Consider the following 19,439-nt stretch of genomic DNA (forward strand, 5'->3'; position numbering starts at 1 on the left):
AGCTAAAATAGCTGAAGGAATATGGTAATATTATGTATATAGTAGAAGAGGAAAAACTTATAACTAGAAAAATGTTAAAGACAAATGGAGGAAAATAGGACTGTAATTCTCATAATTTTAAAAGTGAATGGATTAAAGAATCCAATAAAATGAAAAAGTGAGAGATTTTTGGATAAGAAAACATTATTAGCAATGTTGCAAAAGAAAATACACATATGAAAGAAAAAGAAAAAAGTTTTTAAAAGTTTACTTCAGTTTGCCCTCAGAGTTCATTCATTGATTCTCTATCTCTCTGGAGGTGAAAAACATTTGTCATGAGCTCTTGTTTTGATCAGAGTAACTAAGTCTTTCAAAATTGATCACTGTTATAACACTGCTTGTTACTAGGTCCAATGTTTTCATGGTTCTGCTCACTTCACTTTCCATGAAGTGGAAGACTTCCCAGATTTTTATGAAAGCATGCTTGTCTTCGTTTTTTATAAACACAATAGAATTTCATCACATTCATATACTACAACTTGTTCAGCTATTTCCCCAACTGATGAATACTCCTCAATTTCCAAATTTTTTACTATCACAAAAAGGAATGCAATAAATATTTTTATAAATTTATCTCTGTGGCATACAGACCTAGTAGTAGTAGTGGTATTGCTGAGTCAAAGTTTATGTATGGGTTTTATAACCATTTGGGTGCAGTTCCAAATTGTTCTCCAGAATGGTTGGATCAGTTCAGAATTCCAACTGTAGTGTCCCAAATGGAAAGAAAACCCTTGTAACTGATAAGTATAGTCAATCAAAATGAATCAACCAAGTCACCATGCCAAAAAAAATGTATTTTCTACACCTCATGTCTATCATTTTCCTATCAGAAGATGAGTAGAATGTCCTCTAAAATCATAACCAGTCATTGTACTCATTGATTTCAGGTCCTAAGTCTTCTAAAGTTGTCTTTCTTTACATCGTTGCTGTCCTTGCATAAGTTGTTCTCTTGATTCTGATCTCTTCATTATGTATCAATTCATTTTACCCAGGATTCTTTTTTTTGTTTTGTTTTTGCAGGGCAATGGGATTAAGTGACTTGCCCAAGGTCACAGAGCTAGATAATTATTAAGTGTTTGAAGCCAAATTTCAATTCAGCTCCTCCTGACTCCAGGGCCAGTGCTCTATCCACTGAGCCACCTAGCTGCCCATCAAGATTCTCTTAAAATGTCTCTCTTGTCCATTCCTGCATTGCTATATTTCACTATATACATTTATTACAATTTGTTCAAATATTCCTTAACTAAGAGGAAATTCAAGATATCTCTTAGCTTTTCTTTTCTTTTTTTTAAAGTTTTTGTTGTTGTTGTTGTTGTTTTTTTGCAAGGCAATGGGGTTAAGTGGCTTGCCCAAGTCCACACAGCTAGGTAATTCCACCTAGCCACCCAGTTTTTCTTTTTTCTTTACTTTTAATTCCTTCAGGTTCAGTAAGTTTGTTTTGCTTGTGACAATTATCTATTCTGTATTATTCTCCCTTTTAAATACTCCTACATTCCTTGTTTTCTTTGTTGAGCTTGATTATTTCTACATCAAACTCTTTATGTGTTCTCAATCTACTTTGTTTCAGACAAAAGTGAGGGAGACCTGATGCCCACTCCCCTGTCCTTTTCTCCATGCTTACATTTTTCTTCTCATACACAACCCAATTATGAGAAATAGTACCTTATTCCAATTTTCTACGCTAGTGTATTCCTCCTTTTTCCCTTCCTTGTCTTTCAAAATTTCAGAACAGGGCTAATCCACTCTTTAGGTTTCCATTTTTTTCCTTTTTGTTAATTAGCTCAAACCCCTGCTAACTAATCATTACAATAAGTAAAGGAGTACCTGTTTCTATTACAATAAAAGGTTTTTTATTAGCCCTACATCATCATCATATAGTTCTTTCCAATTGCTCTAGAATTTCTACCTTCCTTGGATTTTCTGGTCTTGTGGGTATTTTATTTATTTACTTTTATTTTCCAATTACAAGCAAAGATAGTTTTCAATATTCATCCATTTATAAGCATTGAGTTCCACAGTTTTCTATCACCCTCCCTTCCAGGCACAAAACAATCTTGTAAAAGTTTAACATATTTCCATAATAGTCATGTTGTGAAAGAAGAATTAGAACTAAGGGAGGGGGGGAACCTGAGAGAGAAAAAACATAAAAGAAGTTTTAAAAAATGAACATAGCATGCTTTACTCTGCAATCAGATTCTGTATAGATGTGGATGGACATCTCAGGACTGTCCTTGATCAACAAACTGCTGAGAGGAACTACATTCATCATAGTTGATCATCTCACAATGTTGCTGTTAATGTGTACAATGTTCATTTGGTTCTGCTCATTTCACTCAGCATAAGTTCCTGCAAGCCTGGGGGGAGGAGCCAAGATGGCGACAAGAGTGGATCCTGTCCTAGGCGCTCTCATAAATCTTTGAAACTAAGGACTCTAACTAAATTTTCGAGAGACAGAACCCACAAAGGGACCCAGTGAGGCAGTTCCCCTACTCAAGGTAACCTGGAAAAGAGCAGAAAGGCTCTGCTCCCCGTGGTTGGAGGGGCAGCCCGCCAGAGCGAAAGAACTTCAACCTCCCGGAGGCAGTACCAGGGCGCTGGGAGACACAGCTCACAGCAGCGCAGGAGTCTCCTGACCTGCACCCTGGAGAGCATCAAGCACAAATTGGGGGAACAGCGGGGACCTCTGCCAGAGCAAGCATGTGAAGCCCAGCCCTCAGGGCACACAGCAAGCTGCTTGGCCACTGCATTCCAGATCCAGGAAACAGAAGCAGGCGGAGCCCCTAAGCAGGAGCCCCCAGGGCATGAGCCCATTGAGCTGAGGAAGGGGAGTGGAGAGAGAGAGAGAGAGACTGCCTAGTTCTGTCCTCTGCCCCTGGAACAGGACTTTGGGGCTCTGACCACATTCAGATCCTGATTACACGCAGTCCAGGCCCCCCCATAGAACAATAGGGCCCCCCCACCTGAGCCCCCGTGGCAGAGGGGGCCGCTTATTTTCATTCACAGACCAGGAGGGAGGACAGCCTCACACACACACTGAGACTCTTGTGGGAGTGTCACAAAAGCTCAGGAATCACACCCAAAACAGGCTTAGACTGGGGAAATGAGCAAGCAGAGAAATAAGAGAAACACCATTGAGAAATACATTATCTATGAACCGAAGAAGGATCAATATACTCAGTCTGAAGATGAGGAAGCACAAGCTCCTGCATCTAAAGACTCCAAGAAAAATAGAAATTGGGCTCAGACTATGACAGAGCTCAAAAAAGACTTTGAAAATGAAATGAGGGAAGATGGCAACAAGAAGGGATCAAGTCTTAGGAGCTCTCTGATAAAAACGTGAAACTAAGGACTCTAACTAAACAAGAGACAGAACCCACAAAGGGACCCAGTGAGGCAGTTCTCCTACTCAAAGTAACCTGGAAAAGAGCAGAAAGGCTCTGTTCCCCAGGGTCGGAGGGGCAGCCCGCTGGAGGGGTGGCCCGCCAGAGCGAAAGAACTTCAGCCTCCCAGAGGCAGCCCCAGGGCGCTGGGAGCAGTGGATCACAGCAGCGGGGGAGTCTCCTGAGCTGCACCCCGGGGAGCACCGGGCACGTGGAGCCCAGCCCTCAGGGTACACAGCAAGCAGCTTGGTCTTTCCGCAGCCCTGATCCAGGAAACAGAAGCAAGGGGAACTGGTAAGCAGGAGCCCCCAGGGCATGAGCCCATGGAGCTGAGGGAGGGAGTGAAGAGAGAGAGAGACTGCAGAGCTCTGTCCTCTGCCCCTGGAACAGGACTCTGGGGCTCTGACCACATTCAGATCCTGATCCCAGTCTAGGCCCCCCCATAGAACAGCAGGGCCCCCCCCCCACCTCAGCTCCCTGGCAGAGGGGGGCGCTTATGATTATTGACAGACCAGGAGGGAGGACAGAGCCTCACACACTGAGACCCTTGTGGCATTGCCCCAAAAGCTCAGGAAGCACCCCAAAACCAGGCTCAGGCTGGGAAAATGAGCAAGCAGAGAAATAAGAGGAAGACCATTGAGAAATATTTTGGTCATGAGCCCAAGAAGGATCAAAATACTCAGTCTGAAGATGAGGAGGTACAAGCTCCTGCATCTAAAGACTCCAAGAAAAACAGAAATTGGGCTCAGGCTATGACAGAGCTTGAAAAAGACTTTGAAAATAAAATGAAGGAGTTGGAAGAAAAACTGGGAAAAGAAAGGAGAGAGATGCAGGAAAAACATGAAAATGAAGTCAGCAGCTTAGTCAAGGAAATCCAAAAAGATGCTGAAGAAAATAGCATGCTAAAAAATTAGGTCAAATGGATAAAACAGTTCAAAAAGTTATTGAGGAGAAGAATGCCTTAAAAAAGCAAAATTGGCCAGATGGAAAAAGAGATAAGAAAATTCTCTGAGGAGAACAAATCCTTCAGACAAAGAATAGAATTCAGGGAGATTGATGAATTTAACAGAAATCAGGAATCAATACTTCAAAACCAAAAAAATGAAAAATTAGAAGAAAATGTGAAATATCTCATTGAAAAAACAACTGAAATGGAAAACAGATTTTAGGAAAGATAATTTAAAAATTATTGGAATACCTGAAAGTCATGATCAGGAAAAGAGCCTTGACAACATTTTCAAAAAATTACTACAGGAAAATTGCCCTGATATTCTAGAAGCAGAGGGCAAAATAGAAATGGAGAGAATCCACCGATGCCCCCAAGAAAGAGATCCCAAAAAACCAACCCCAAGGAATATTATAGCCAAGTTCCAGAACTCCCAAGTCAAAGAGAAAATATTACAAGCAGCCAGAAGGACACAGTTCAAATATCGTGGAGCTGCAGTCAGGATCACACAGGACTTAGCAGCAGCTACATTGGAAGCTCGTAGGGCTTGGAATATAATATACCAGAAGGCAAAAGAGCTTAGAATGCAGCCAAGAATGAAGTACCCAGCAAGGCTGAATGTCCTCTTCCAGGGAAAAAAAGATGGACTTTCAATGAACCAGGGGAATTTCAAATGTTCCTGTTGGAATGGCCAGAGCGGAACAGAAGGTTTGATCTTCAGATATAGGACTCAGGTGAAGCACAGAGATCAGAGGAAAGGGGGAAAACATGAGGGACTTAATGATGATGAACTACATGTATTCCTGCATAGAAAAATGACACTGATAATACTCATATGAACCTTCTCAGCTAATAGAGCAGGTAGAGGGAGCTTTTATAGTTGAAGCACAGGAGAAAGCTGAATTCGAAGATAAAATATGGTGTAAAAATGGAGTTAATAGAAAAAAAGTGAAATGTAATGGGAGAAAGAAAAAGGAGAGGGGGAATAGGCCAAGATATTTCATATAATAAGACTTTTCTTTATCATAATGAGCTATTGCAATGATATGGAAGGGGGGAAGGCAAGGGGGAATGAGGGAAACTTCGCTCTCATCAGAGGTGGCTAGGAGAGGAAACAGCATATATACTCAGTGGGGTATAGGCATTCGGAGTAAGGAGAGGGGGTGACAGGGGGAAGGGGGGGATGTGAGTGATGGAGGAGAGGATGGACCATGGCGGGAGAGTGTTCAGATATAACACATTTTCTTTTTTACTTATTGCAAGGGGCTGGGATTGGATGGCCTGTCCAGGACCCCAGGGCCAGGTGGATTCTGGGCCTAAGGGGTGGTATGGGGACTCGGGGCTTCTTGGCCCCAGGGCCAGGGATCTGTCTGCCCGCGCCACTCAGCTACCCTACAGCAGAGTCAGAGTGAAAGGAGAGAGAAAATATAGTACATGGTAGTGGAGAAATACCAAAGGAGGGAGTTGCGATCAGCAATGGCAATGTTGGACAAATATGGATGTAACTTTTGCCATGGACTAATCATAAAGAATGTGATCCACGCACAACAGAGTTATTGGTGTTAGAACAAAGACTGAAGCACATTTTTTAATATTATTATTATTTGGGGGGGGTGCAGGGCAAATAGGACTGGGTGGCCTGCCTGGGGCCGCATAGCAGGGTGATCCTTGGGTATCTGAGACCGGATTGGGACCCGGGTGCTCCTGGCTCAAGGGCCAATGCTCCGTCCACCACCCAGCCACCCCTACTATTATTACTATTTTATTTTATTTTGGGTCTTTTTTATTTTTTTTTTTTTTGTTTCTGCAGGGCAGTGGGGTTCAGGTGGCTTGCATGTCACACAGCTGGGTGATTGTTGGGTGTACGGGGCCAGATGTGGGTTTGGGTGCTCATGACTCCAGGGCTGGTGCTCCATCTACTGCACCACCTGGCCATACCTACAATTATTACTATTTTTCTTAATTTTAATTTTTTTTCTCTCCCCTTTACTTTATCGCTCAAGTGAGTCTGTATTTTTTTGGGGGGAGGGAGTATTTTGTTTACTCTTAAACAAGAATATTTTATTAATGTATAAAAAATGTGTACAAAATGAGAATAAATATTAAATATTAAAAAAATAAGTTCCTTCAAGACTTTGCTTATTTTTCTAAAATCTGGTCACTTATGATTTCTTACAAAACAATAACACACCATTACATTCATATACCACAACTTGTTTAGTCATTCCTCAGTTAATAGGCATTCCCTCAATTTTTAAATCTCTGCCACCACAAAAAGAGTTGCTATAAATATTTTTGTACATGTGATTCTTCTCCTGAACTAATATAATAAAAATGACAATTCTACTTAAATTAAATTACATATTCAGTGCCATACCAATCAAACTAACAAAAACTATTTTACAGAGTTAGAAAAAAAGAGTATCAGAATTTATCTGGAGTCACAAAAGGAAGAATATCAAGGGAATTAATTTTAAAAATGCAAAGAAAGGTGATTTAGCCAAACCAGATCCAAAATATTATAAAGCAGCAGTCATCAAAACTGTCTGGTGTTGGCTGAGAAATAGAGAAGTAGATCAGTGGAATAGATTAGGTACAAAAGAAACAGTAGTAAATGACTACAGTAATCTATTGCTTGATAAATGCAAAGACTAGTTTCTGGGATAAGAACTTCTTTAACAAAAACTACTGGGAAAACTGGAAAATATTATGGCAAAAATTAGGCACAGATCAATATCTTATACCTTATACCAAGATAAGGTTGAAATGGGTAAAGGATTGAGGCACTGAGGGTGATATCTTAAGTCAATTAAGAAAACAGGGAATAGACTATCAGATCTTTGGGATGGGAAGAAGTTTATGATCAAAGAGATAGAAAAATTGAAAAAATGGTTAATTTCTAATTCATTAAGTTAAAAAAAAATGTTGCACAAACATAACAAATGTAACCAAGATTAGAAAGAATGCCGAAGGATGGGAAGCAATTTCCACAGCTAGTATTTCTGACAAAGGACTCATTTCTAAAATATAAAGAGAACTGAGTCAAATTTATGAGAATACAAAACATTCTCCAATTGATAAATGGTTAAAGGTTAGAGAAAGGCAGCTTTCAGATGAAGAAATTAAAACTATCCACAATCATATAAAAAAATGCTCCAAATCATTACTGATTAGATATATGCAAATTATAACAACTCAGAAGTATGACTTCACACTAATCAGGTTGGTTAAAATGACAAAAAAAGGAAAAAGATCAATGTTGAAGAGAATATAAGGAAAACTGGAACACTAATGCACTGCTAGTAGAGTTATGCAATAATCCAAACATTCTGAAGAGCAATTTATAACTATATCCAAAAGGCAGCAGTACCCCTACTAGGTCTATTATCTCAAAAAAATCATTAAAAAAAATTGGGTTTGCATTTCAAAGTTCTACTCAACTACGGTTCTTTCAAAAGAAATGCTGAAAAGTTCTCCCTTCCACTAAAGATGCATTCAACTCTGCAAGATATGAGATTCTTAATTACAAACATTTTAGAATATTGTACTTCAAATCTCTTCTCATTTAATGTAGAAGTTGCCAAGTCCTGAGTGATCCCATCTGGTTTCTTGGTACTAGAACCATTTCTTCCCATAGCGTAGTAATTATTTCTCTTTTGGGCAAAGCTAGGCAGTATGGGGATAGAGCACTGGCCTTGGAGTCAGGAGAATGGAAGTTCAAATTCAGTCTCAGACACTTGCCACTTACTAGCTATGTGGCAACCCTAACTGCCTCGCATCCAGGGTCATCTATAGTAATCCTGATTCCTATCTGGCCACTGGACCCAGAAGGCTCTGAAGGAGAAAGTGAAGCTGGTGACTTAGCACATTACTCCCTGATTCAAATCCATTTCATGTGCTTGTCATGGCATCATTTTTTCTTTTGTAGTTCCATTTAAAAAGTGACTGATGGTTTCTTCCCATATTTAAAATTTATCTCTGATATGTTGAAATAAAGCATCCAGGACTCTTGGATTTTATGAGGATTTTTTAAAATTTTGATTTCTAAGAAGTTCAATTATTCTTACATTATGTCTTTAACCAGTTTCTAGGTCAATTGTTTTTGCTACTTAGTATTTTACATTATTTTTTTTAGTTGTTGATGTTCTAATATTTCTTGCTGTCTCATGAGATCACTATTTCTGTTTGACCTATTCTAGTTTTCTTCAAGTTCATTTGCTGAGTAAGAAGGTCCTTTTTTTCCCTTAGAGTTCATTTCTTGCCATTTTCTTTTCTTCCACAAATTGTCCTTTTCAATTATTTCTTCAAAAGTTCTTATTTTATTTTAAACAATCTCCTTTTCTACTTCTTCTAGATATTCATATGGTCCTTGGAGAAAACTCACTTCTCTTTGAGTCTCTGTTTATAGTTGTTAATATGTTAATTACTAATTTCTATTTCTGCAGAATTTTTGTTATTATTGAGTATTTAGTTTACTCATCTTTCCAGTACCGAATTAGGGTTTTGTGCCATGGCCAAGTTCTGTTTCCTGCTTTGCTTTTGGAGGAAGTAGTAGATTGCATGATCTTGCCCTGCATCCTCTGAATCCATGATCTTCAGGATCCTCCCTGGATTTCAGGAAAAGAGCTTTGGAGGCCAGGAAGTCCATGAGACTGAACTATTCCAACTTAAAAGCTTTATATCAAGTCAGTTTGGCACCACTATGGGCACTGCTACTGATTCCCAAAGGTCCCATGGGATGGGAGCTTTTTCAGAAATCTTTCCTATTTCTCTCTTCAAACAAAGCATCTTACAGGCAACATGTGACTTGTTATCTCAAGTCACAAAGGAAAGAACTGGCATTGACTTTTTCTGGGGATGGCAAGCACTTGTCTATTATTGGTTCTGACTTATCTTTTGTGCTGTTCAGAGGAGGAAGAAAATATTTATTGCAGTTTTTTTTTTTTAGGTTTTTGCAAGGCAATGGTGGCTTGCCCAAGGCCACACAGCTAGGTAATTATTAAGTGTCTGAGGCTGGATTTGAACTCAGGTACTCCTGACTCCAGGGTCAGTGCTCTATCCACTGGGCCACCTAGCCACCCTATTGCAGTTTTAATAACATTCTTGATTATATTTGGTCTGGTGAAAATGTGAATGTTTGGCTGGAATAGGAATGTGGAAAACAGGTGGTCAGCCTCCTGTGTAGAGAAGTCTCTTGGTAAGAAGTTGTGATCTAAAGCCTTTTTTCTTTCCTAAAGGAATCAAACAAGTAGCTTTTGAAAACAGAATAGACCCTGAATTATCAGCTCTTCTTAATCCATAATTTTTGCTCTCTAAAAAATGCATATTTTAGAGTTCTTATATAATAGTTGGTTCAATAAATTTTTTTGTAAATTTCCTTGTGAAATAATCACAAGTCTCATAAGCAAATATAATGAATGGACTGTATGGAAACTATAATTTGTTTAAATGACATTCTCATAAGTTAAAAACATTGTTTCAATGATACAACTACAAACTTACTAACGGTACTTATCTAATAAATAATAAACTATTCAAGGTATTAATAAACTATTCAGAAGCAAAATGGAAATATACAGAAGTTAGTCCTGAAGTTTTTAGTATTTAATATATTTATCTAAGGAGTAGAACAAAGAGCCTGCTTCAAAATCAAGAAGATTCCAATTTCAAGTGTTGTGGCACCAATCTCTAAAGTCCCACTCCTACCCCACCCACATGCAAGTCAGACAAATTTTTTGATAGAAGACCCTGAAACTCTCAAGGTTTGAAGTGATTCCAGAAACTAGGGTATAGGTTACCATCGAAAGGTAAAAGCAATTAGGGCTCCACCCAATCTATGATCACACACTAAAAGCATGAACTTTACTAGGAAGCTGGGCTCATATCTAAAGGAACATATCTTTCCCCATACTAAATGTCCTTTCTATGTTCTCACTAAAGAAATCTCCTTTGGTTAACTGTTAAATGGGTCATGACTTGGTTAAACAACAAGGGACTGAACAGAGACAAGTGGTTTCAGACAATTAAGATCTAGAAATTCAAACTAGTTGCTGGTCTTGGTAGGTAAAGAAAGTTTCTCTCCTAAAAGATCCCTATTCAAAAAATAAAATAAAATAAAATAAAACAAAAAACTGACCTGGGGACAGCTAGGTGGCCCAGTCTATAGAGAACCCGCCCTGGACTCAGAAGGACCTGAATTCAAATTGGACCTCAGACCCTTAATAATTGCCTGGCTGTGTGACCTTGGGCAAGTCACTCTTCATCCCTCTGCCTTAAATAAAAATTCAAAAGAAACTGACCTGGACAGAGACAAAGAGAAAGAGAGAGACAGACAGGGACAGAGACAGATTCAGAGAGACAGACAAAGCATGCTAAGATATTTTTTAAAATGGCACGACTTCACTGAGATCTGTTTAACTTCATATTTTAGGAAATGAAAATTTATGAATTCTATGTTCCATGTAAAAAAATCAGAATATTCCCATGAAACTTGGGGATACTATTGTCAAGGTAGGAAGAGAACTTAAATAACCTCAGTAGATTAGAGATGGACTGACCAAAAATAAAATTTAATACATATAAACATAAAGTAACTAATTATTCTTTCAAGACAGTGTTCTATATCTTCACTGCCTACAATATAAAAAATACTTCATAAATTTTTGTGGCATTAAAAACAGTAGTATATACTTCTGGCTAAGAAACAGATAAGAACATTGAAGATACAAGTATAAGAAAGCATTAAGAGACATAAATTGTCAACTAAATGAAAGCAACAGTAATTTTATTTTTAAAAAGCAAACATGAATAGAATAGAATATGTATTAAATATAACATAACATAATATATTTTTATTAGAAAAACATATTCCAAGTTTATTTTTACATTTTGAAAATGATAAGACTTAGAGAAAATGAATTAAAATAACTAAAGAAATGGAAAATAAATTGAGTGAAAGGGTAAAGAGCCCTCAAAGGAAATATAGTTGCCTAAATAAAGCAATTCAAGCTACCAAAAACGATTTTTGCGGATATAATATGTTTAGAGATACAAACCGATTCCAATTCCTTTAACATAGAAAAGTAAACAGAAGAAATGTTTCCATTTCAGTAAGAGAAAGTAAAGACAGATCTAAGAGCAGCCCTCTTGAAATGACCCTAAGAACTATTAAACATTGGAATAGGCTTACAAGTATAGCTTGGAATCTTAATCTGCAACATTTAAGAATCATCTCTCTTTAACATCACTTTTTAATATTTCCTAGCATCCAGATTCTATAGCTAAGAGAATCAAAAGGGCCCTAATCCCTTTTATCTGCAAAGAGGTTGTTTTTTTAACTTTATTTAAATTTTGGAATTTAGCAACTGATTTTTAAAAAATATTTTTTTTCAATTACATGCAAAGATAGTTTTTAACTATACCTTTTAGTAAGCTTTTGAGTTCGACTATTTCCTACCTCTTTCCCTTGCCTTCCCCTCTCCCCACAATAACAAGTAATCTGCTATAGGTTACACACACACACACACACACAGCTATATCAAACATTCCCATATTAGTCATGTTGTGAAAGAAGAATCAGAACTAAAGGGAAAAAAACATGAGAGAGAAAAAAAAAACATAAAACGAGTTTTAAAAAGTGAAAATAGCTTTGGTCTGCATTCAGACTCTTGTTTTTTCTTTAGACGTGGATGGCATTTTTCATAGCAAGTCTTTAAGAATTGTCCTTGATCACTAACCTTCTGAGAGGATCATATCTGATCATCACACAATGTTGCTGTTGTGTACAATATTTTTATGGTTCTACTCACTTAATTCAGCATCAGTTCATGTAAGTCTTTCCAAGCTTTTCTTTAGCCCAGTCACTCGATATTTTTTTTTTGGGGGGGGGGATTTTTTGCAAGGGTTAAGTGATTTGCCCAAGGGCATATAGCTAAGTATATATTAATATTAAGTGTCTGAGGTCACATTTGAACTCAGGTCCCTGATTCTAGGGCCAGTGCTCTATCCACTCTGCCACCTAGCTCCCCCCTCCCACTCATGATTTTTTTTATAGAACAATAATACTCCATCATATTCATATATCCTATTTGTTCAGCCATTCCCCCAGTGATAGGTATCCCCTCATTTTCCAATTCTTTGTCACTTAAAAAAGGAGTTAGCAACTCATTTAATAAAGACTGGCAAAGGCCTCAGACACTTAATAATTGCCTGTGAGCCCTTGGGCAAGTCTCTTAACCCCATTGCCTTAAATAAATAAAAAAACTTTTAAAACATAAAGTGAAAGCTTTAACTTTGAGCAATCAGATAAAACCATATCAGAAAAAAAGTCAAATTAAGATCTATACCAACAAAAATAAAATGTACCCCTTGCTCTTCCAAAACCAATCTGCACAGCAGGCTGAAGGCTTCCTTCATTGTCCAATAAATGAGGCAAATGGTAATAAATATTTGGCACTTGAAGAGATTTTCTATTCATTAAGTCTTTTAATAGTTTTAGGGTATTATCTGAAAAACAGAGACCATTATCAATCTACAAAATCACCTTCAAATTAAAGTTCACAGTTTTAAGAATGAGCAACTGTAAATACTTTAAGCATATAACCCATGATTGGAATCAGACTTACAAAGTTTTCATTCTCACATTCACCCCAATTGAAGCCCAAGTTTAAAACAAAAGATTTTTTTGATCAATCTAAATGAAGATATGAAGGCCAAGAGAAAGAATTTAAAATTTTGAATAGTTACCACTGACTGCTTAAATACTCAAAGGATCTGTGATCCTCTCAATTTGATGCCTGCTGATTTTAATGTTCCTTCTAACAATGCAAAGAGCAAATCATCCAAATCTACTAGAATATATCAGGGAAGTTTTCCTTGATAATTTCTTGAAATATGATATTTTTGCTCATGGCTTTCAGAAAGTCCAACAATTTCTAAATTCTCTCTCCTGAATCTAGTTTCCAGGTCAGGTATTTTTCATTGAGCTATTTCAAGCTTCTATATTTTTCAATCTTTTGCTTTTGTTTTATTATCTCTGGATATCTCATTAAGTCATTAGCTTTCATTTGACATGGCTTGAAAACAACTCATGTTTTTCTTGGAGGCTTTGGATCTAGGAGCTTTGATTTTGTTATCTTCTTTTAAGTGTGTGTTTTGATCTTCCTAGTCACCATAATAACTTTCTAAGATCAGATTTTTTTTTCTGTTGTCTGCTCATTTCCCCCAGCCTATTTCTTAATTTTTAACTCTTTGTTAAAGGAAAGCTCTATTTCCAGATTGGAGGGTGCACTGTCCCAAACTTCAGGAGTTTTGTACTTCTGTTTTCAGAGATAATTCTAAGGATTTTTAAGTTTTCAGTTCTTCCAAGGAGGTATGATCTAAGAAAAGGTGCATCAACTGGTCTGTGAATGACCAAAAGCAGTCTCTTCTGCCCTGGAATTGGGAGGAACTTCCCTGCTGTCCTGTGGCTGTGAGCTCTGATATGCTAGTACTCCTCCTTGCCCTGAGCCTGCCATCCAGATCCGAGTATGAATAATACAACAGAGTCATACCCCTAGTGCCAGCAAAGGACCCCTGTAATCTCCTTCTGATAAGTTGTTTGACTTCCTTCCCATCTATGAACTTAGAGCTCTGAAATTAGTCAATTCCCCTGCTGATTCAATTGCTCCCAAAGTCCACTCTTGGTTTGCTGGGGCCATGCCTTGGCTACTATGCTGATCACTAGAAATGCATTCCACTTGCCCCATAGTGCAGCAAACCTTTCCTAAAGTTGTCTTGGGCTAAAAGTCTTGGGCTAAAAAAAATTGTTTTACCCCATCTTTTTTTGAGGGTTCTGTCATTCCAGAATTTGTTTTTGTTTTTGTTTTGAGGCCATATTTTAAAGGTATTTGGAGGGAATTGGGGAGAGCTTAGGTAAGTCCCCACCTTTTTGGTTCCACCTCCTCAAGAAGGGCTGTTTTTGATTTTTGCTTTTAAAGGTATTATGTAGCTCAAAAGAAGAATTCTGTCAATCTGCAAACTATTATCACCCAGGGGGACAGAATACTTAGAGCCACTCAAAACAAATATTAAAATAAAATTGTAAAATTTCCTTTGCCTAAAGCTAAGCAAAACAAAATACTGAATCTACAAGAGGTATTTGTAAGACATTAATAAGTTGGTCTTAGGGGCGGCTAAGTTGCTCAGTGGCTAGAGCACTGGCCCTGGAGTCAGTACCTGAGTTCAAATCCAGGCTCAGACACTTAATAATTACCTAGCTGTGTGGTCTTGGGCAAACCACTTAACGCCACTGCTTTGCAAAACAAAGACCCAAAATAACAGCAACAACAACAACAAAAACAACAAAAAAAGAAGTTGGTCTTAAAAATCCAGTAGGATCTAGCCTATTTCCTACTTAGGTCCAAGTTTGTTTATTTGTTTATTATATTTAAGTTAAAATAGGGCTAATAGTTTTATTTAGTTCTGAAGCCCTAAATATATGATTCCCTTACATTTGAAAAAGCCAACTGGGTCTTGAATATAGTAGGCTGCAATGCTATTATGAAGATATAAAAATTAAACATGCATTGTGAGAAAATGTAAAGTAAAACTTCAAGCAATTTAATAACTTCATATTGTACTTCAAAAAGAAATAATACCAATTTCATTTCCCTCTTTTCAATGCAAACTTTATTGCTTTAATTTGTCTTTATATGCTCTTAAATAATTTTAGCTAATTGTTATATGACAAAGCTTATAAACTTTGCCACAAAAGGATAAAGGTTTGTGATGATGCTGTTTTTCCCCCTCTAATTACTAGCTTCCCAGGGAAGAATAACAAAAGCTGACTTCAAGCAACTTTACATACAATACAAATGATTATAGCATATAGTTTGAAAGTAATTTTCTTTAAATTTTCAATTAACTTTCATTTCAAAACACAATCTTAATGTACTGCTAGCTGTTTCGAAAATTTTTCCAAACATCTACCAAAATAAAAAGTTAAAAAATATTTATTGTACCTGAAAAATTACTTGATGCAGCCTTGGTTCCATTTGTTTCTGCTATTACACGTCTGAATTGCTCTAAGATTGCATTTAGTTCAGATGATCGTTGCAAGATTCTGTGTTCAGCTATACGAAGACGTTGTTTCAAGGCATGAAATTCTGGTTGATATGCAATCAGTTTTTCTAGAAAGAAAAATATTTCCAATTATTTTCTTTTACAAGCAAAATAATCAAATATTGTAGCCAAAACAGAAAAATTATGGAAACCAAATAATCATGGTTTCATTAGTTAAGAAATTTCACAAATTGTTACATAGTTAAAAGACAGAGGCCAACATTATACAATGAAATATCCATAAACTAATTGGAAGAATAGAATAAAATCTCTTTAGCTCTTATTTGAATGCTAAATATCTTTAATCAAATGTCATAACATTTATCATATTATTTTAGTTCATTAGCAGAAGAGACTAAAGGATTACTCAGAGAAATATCAAAGTAAATTTTCAATAGCTTGAATAGATTCACTAATAGTCCACGGCCCTCAGTATAATGCTATGACTATCCTACTATATGGAAATCAGTATCATAATACAATCCTTTTGCTACTTCCAATAATTCCCTAAGTCCCACTTCTGGCATGATGGTCCTTTTTGTGACAATAAAAGCACTTGTGCAGCCTATATCAGTTTCCTGATATAGCTCAAATGGAGCCAGACATACCTGGTGGGTTTCAAGTTTTGTTTCAGGTTTTGTTTCCGGTTTCTCCTCCATCTCTCTTCATAAACACATTGAGCAATACTCTTAAGCTCACCAATATCCATTTCATGCCATCCAAGACAAATCATAAAAATATTTTCAGATTTCTGAAAATGAGTATTAATGATTTGTGCATCTTATGGGTTGAATGAATCCAATCTATACCACTTAACACTCTTAAGCAGCCTGTCATAAAAAGTGGTTTGAGCTTTTACTTTCTTCATGGACAATTTCTAGCTAAGAGTAGATAGGACAGTAATTCTTTCCCCTGGATAGAGTGGGGTCTCCATTAAACCTGTTATATTTCCCCAATTTGGATTATAACCTCAAAATATAGTCTAAAATTGTTATAACAGTCCCAAGATCCTCTCTCCTCCACATGAAAAGGTCAGAGGGTCTGAAAGGTTGGTGACTTCCTATATAGATAATAAAAAATCCAGTTTAGTTGGATAAGGTACAAGTCTCTTCTGGAGAAAAAAGACACTGTAGCAGGTCAACTCAAATCTCCTATTATAGCAAGAGAGGAGTAAGACAGGGGAGCAAAGTAAAAAGGGAAAGGGGATGCCTGAATATCAACATGCCTGCAGCATGAGGTGGAGAAGCTGAAGTGAAAATGGTGCTAGATGAAAGAGGCTGCAGGAGAACCAGTAAGGCGGGATATTAAAGAAGAAAGTCACTCAGTGGGTATCAAGCACAGTTCATCAGATAAAAGCAGCCCAGGAAAACCAAAACTGCATCTGGTATAAATGAAGATTGTCTAGCCTTAATTCTTTAATTTGCAGTAATGAAAAGTGAAATCTTGGGGCCAAAACAGATAACAGCTAAATACCATGCAGTTTTAGACCGTATCTCACAAGTGCGCTTTTAGGTCATTCCTAGCTGAATCAAGAATTTCCCCAGGGCACAACATATAAGAAATTTTCTAACATTTCCTTTGGAATATTACTACTACTAGAACCCCTCTTTCCCATAAGAGAGCTTTCCCAACTGTGTGGGAGTCTCCCCAGAAGGCCAGGGCTTGCCTTAACTTGGAAAAATTCCAAGATCAAGGGGGGAGTCTGACCTTCAGAGTAAGTAGCTTTCTGTGAAGGAGTGTGTTCTAGACTATCCTGAGGGCAGGGATCCCCTCTCAAAACCTATCTGGATCACCAAACATCATGAATGGGTTTATAGTAATAATTGAGTAAACAAAGTATGAACTATGTAATTTATTTGCACAACAAATCTGATTAAGGGTCCCTCAGCAGGGACAATGACCCTGAGTGCAAATTTTTGCAACAGAGAAAGAGAGAGAGAGAGAGAGAGAGAGAGAGAAGAAAAGAGTGGGATTTTTCTAATCAAGTGAGTTCCCAAGATGGAGTCAGTTTGGTTCTTCCCACTCTGGTCTAGCTTTGGGGGAATGACTACTTGGTCCTTCTCACAAACTTTCATTCTCTACCCTAAGCTGTTCTACTTGTACACCACTGTACATGTCTTCTGCTTCCTGTCCTCATGACTGTACATAGGCTTTCATATTGCTTCAGGTCCTTTTTTACATAAGTCCTGTTTTTTAGAAAAGTATTTACCAACCCAATCTATTCTGGGAACCAGTCAAATATCCATCTTCTACAGACTCTTTAAAGAAAATTTTGAACTCAGAAACTGGAAAAAAATTTGCCATGGACTAGTATCAGTTACTGACAGTGCCTTAGACTCTAGAGGAAAGAAAAAATACTTTTGGCCAAGACTGACCAGGTTGGAATGAAAAGATTCTACCTCTACTTAAAATGAGAATGATTGGTTTTTCAAAGAAACAAGCATTTATTACGTGCTTTTTCTGTGACAGCCACAAGGCTAATTATTTACAAATATCTTATTTGTTTCTCACAACCCTGAAAGGTAGGAACTGTTATTATCTCCAATTTATAGTTTAGGAACTGAGACAGATACAGGGAGGTTAAGTGACTTGTCAGGGGTCCCAGAGCTAGTCAGTGTCTGAGGCCAAAGTGAACTCAGGTCTTCCTGTCTCCAGGTCCGGCATTCTATCCACTATGCTACCTAGAGTTTAAAAATAAAAAAGTAAACTCTTTTAAAAATAATTTTTTAATTGTAGGAGAATGTTAAAAATCATAGCCTTTCAAAGCTAGAATTTAAATCAATTCAACATGTGAAGAAACACTAATGATCATCACTTCTAATCCTCTGACTTCACAGAAGAGATCTTCCTGCTTAAACTGGAATAAATTTCAACCTTTTCTGATGCTGCCCTACAGCAATTTTCCCACCTGCCAGCAGAGAGAATCAGGTCCGAAATCACCCAGTCCTGTTCCAAACTTTTTCTGGGTTGTAATATCACAACTCTCGGCTATGGTGAAAAGGGATAAAGAAGTATGACACTCGAATTTCCAAAACTGTATGGAAGACTCAGGAGTCACATGCCTCAAGTTGCCCTTAAATTCTATAACTGATTCATCTATTCATTCCTGTTTATTTCACTCCACCCTCATTTCCCAAATGTTATTATTAAAGCTACAAAAGAATTATTTTGTAAGAGTTTTATATATGGGAAAACTGACAAAGTAATGCACTATTAATGAAGTAATACACTGATCCAACCATTGTGGAGAGTAATTTGAAACTGTCCAAAGGGCAATAAAGCCATGCATTACCCTTTGATCCAGCAAGACCACTACTAGGTTTGTATCCTAAAGAGATTAAAAGAAGGAGGCAAAGAATTGGAAATTAAGGGATGATTCATTAATTGGGGAGTGACTGAACAAATTTTATCTCATTGTGATGGAATATTATTGTCCCAAGAATAAATGATGAGCAAAATACTCTCAGAACTTTAAAGTCCTATTTAACATCATGAATCATATAAAAGATAGAATAATACTGAATATGACACTTTGAATAATTATAATGTGTAGCTTTTTTAAAAAAAGTCAAATTTAACAAGCTGGTTCCAATCCTATATTATTTATCCTTCTGCTCTCTTCTATGTATTTTTACATAGATCTCTACTTTTTTCTTCCTCTTTTAATACCACTATCACTTTCCCACAACAAATAGTTTTCCTTTTAAGAAGTACATTACTCAAAATAAATCGACATATTGTTCAAGTATAGAAATGTCATTCTGCACCTCTAGTGTCTATCATCTCTTTAAGAACTGTGAGTCTTTCACAATTGCTTTCATTTTCAATGTTCTAATATTATACGCTCTCCTGGATCTGCTTATTCACTCCCTCATTTCATACAGTTCCTCCCATTTTTCTCAATCTGTCTCTTTTGACATTTTTTAGGATAAACTAATATTACATTAATATACCTCAATTGTTCAACCATTCCC

General features: G+C 37.1%; 1 protein-coding gene across 2 annotated transcripts in view; it reads right to left on the bottom strand.

The window, feature by feature from the left end:
• The window catches only part of MGAT4A (alpha-1,3-mannosyl-glycoprotein 4-beta-N-acetylglucosaminyltransferase A), a 139,150-nt gene that overhangs the window by 77,091 nt on the left and 42,620 nt on the right, over positions 1–19,439 (bottom strand). The window contains exons 3-4 of one of the 2 annotated variants that reach the window (XM_074213741.1): positions 15,366–15,533; positions 12,730–12,870 (exon numbers count right to left, since the gene is read on the bottom strand). In XM_074213741.1, the coding sequence (XP_074069842.1) occupies positions 12,730–12,870; positions 15,366–15,533 (309 nt within the window). The remainder of the gene's footprint in view (positions 1–12,729; positions 12,871–15,365; positions 15,534–19,439) is intronic. The other variant, XM_074213742.1, reaches the window with a different exon arrangement.

This window comes from Macrotis lagotis, chromosome 1, assembly GCF_037893015.1.
Source record: "Macrotis lagotis isolate mMagLag1 chromosome 1, bilby.v1.9.chrom.fasta, whole genome shotgun sequence".
NCBI classification, from domain to species: domain Eukaryota; kingdom Metazoa; phylum Chordata; class Mammalia; order Peramelemorphia; family Peramelidae; genus Macrotis; species Macrotis lagotis.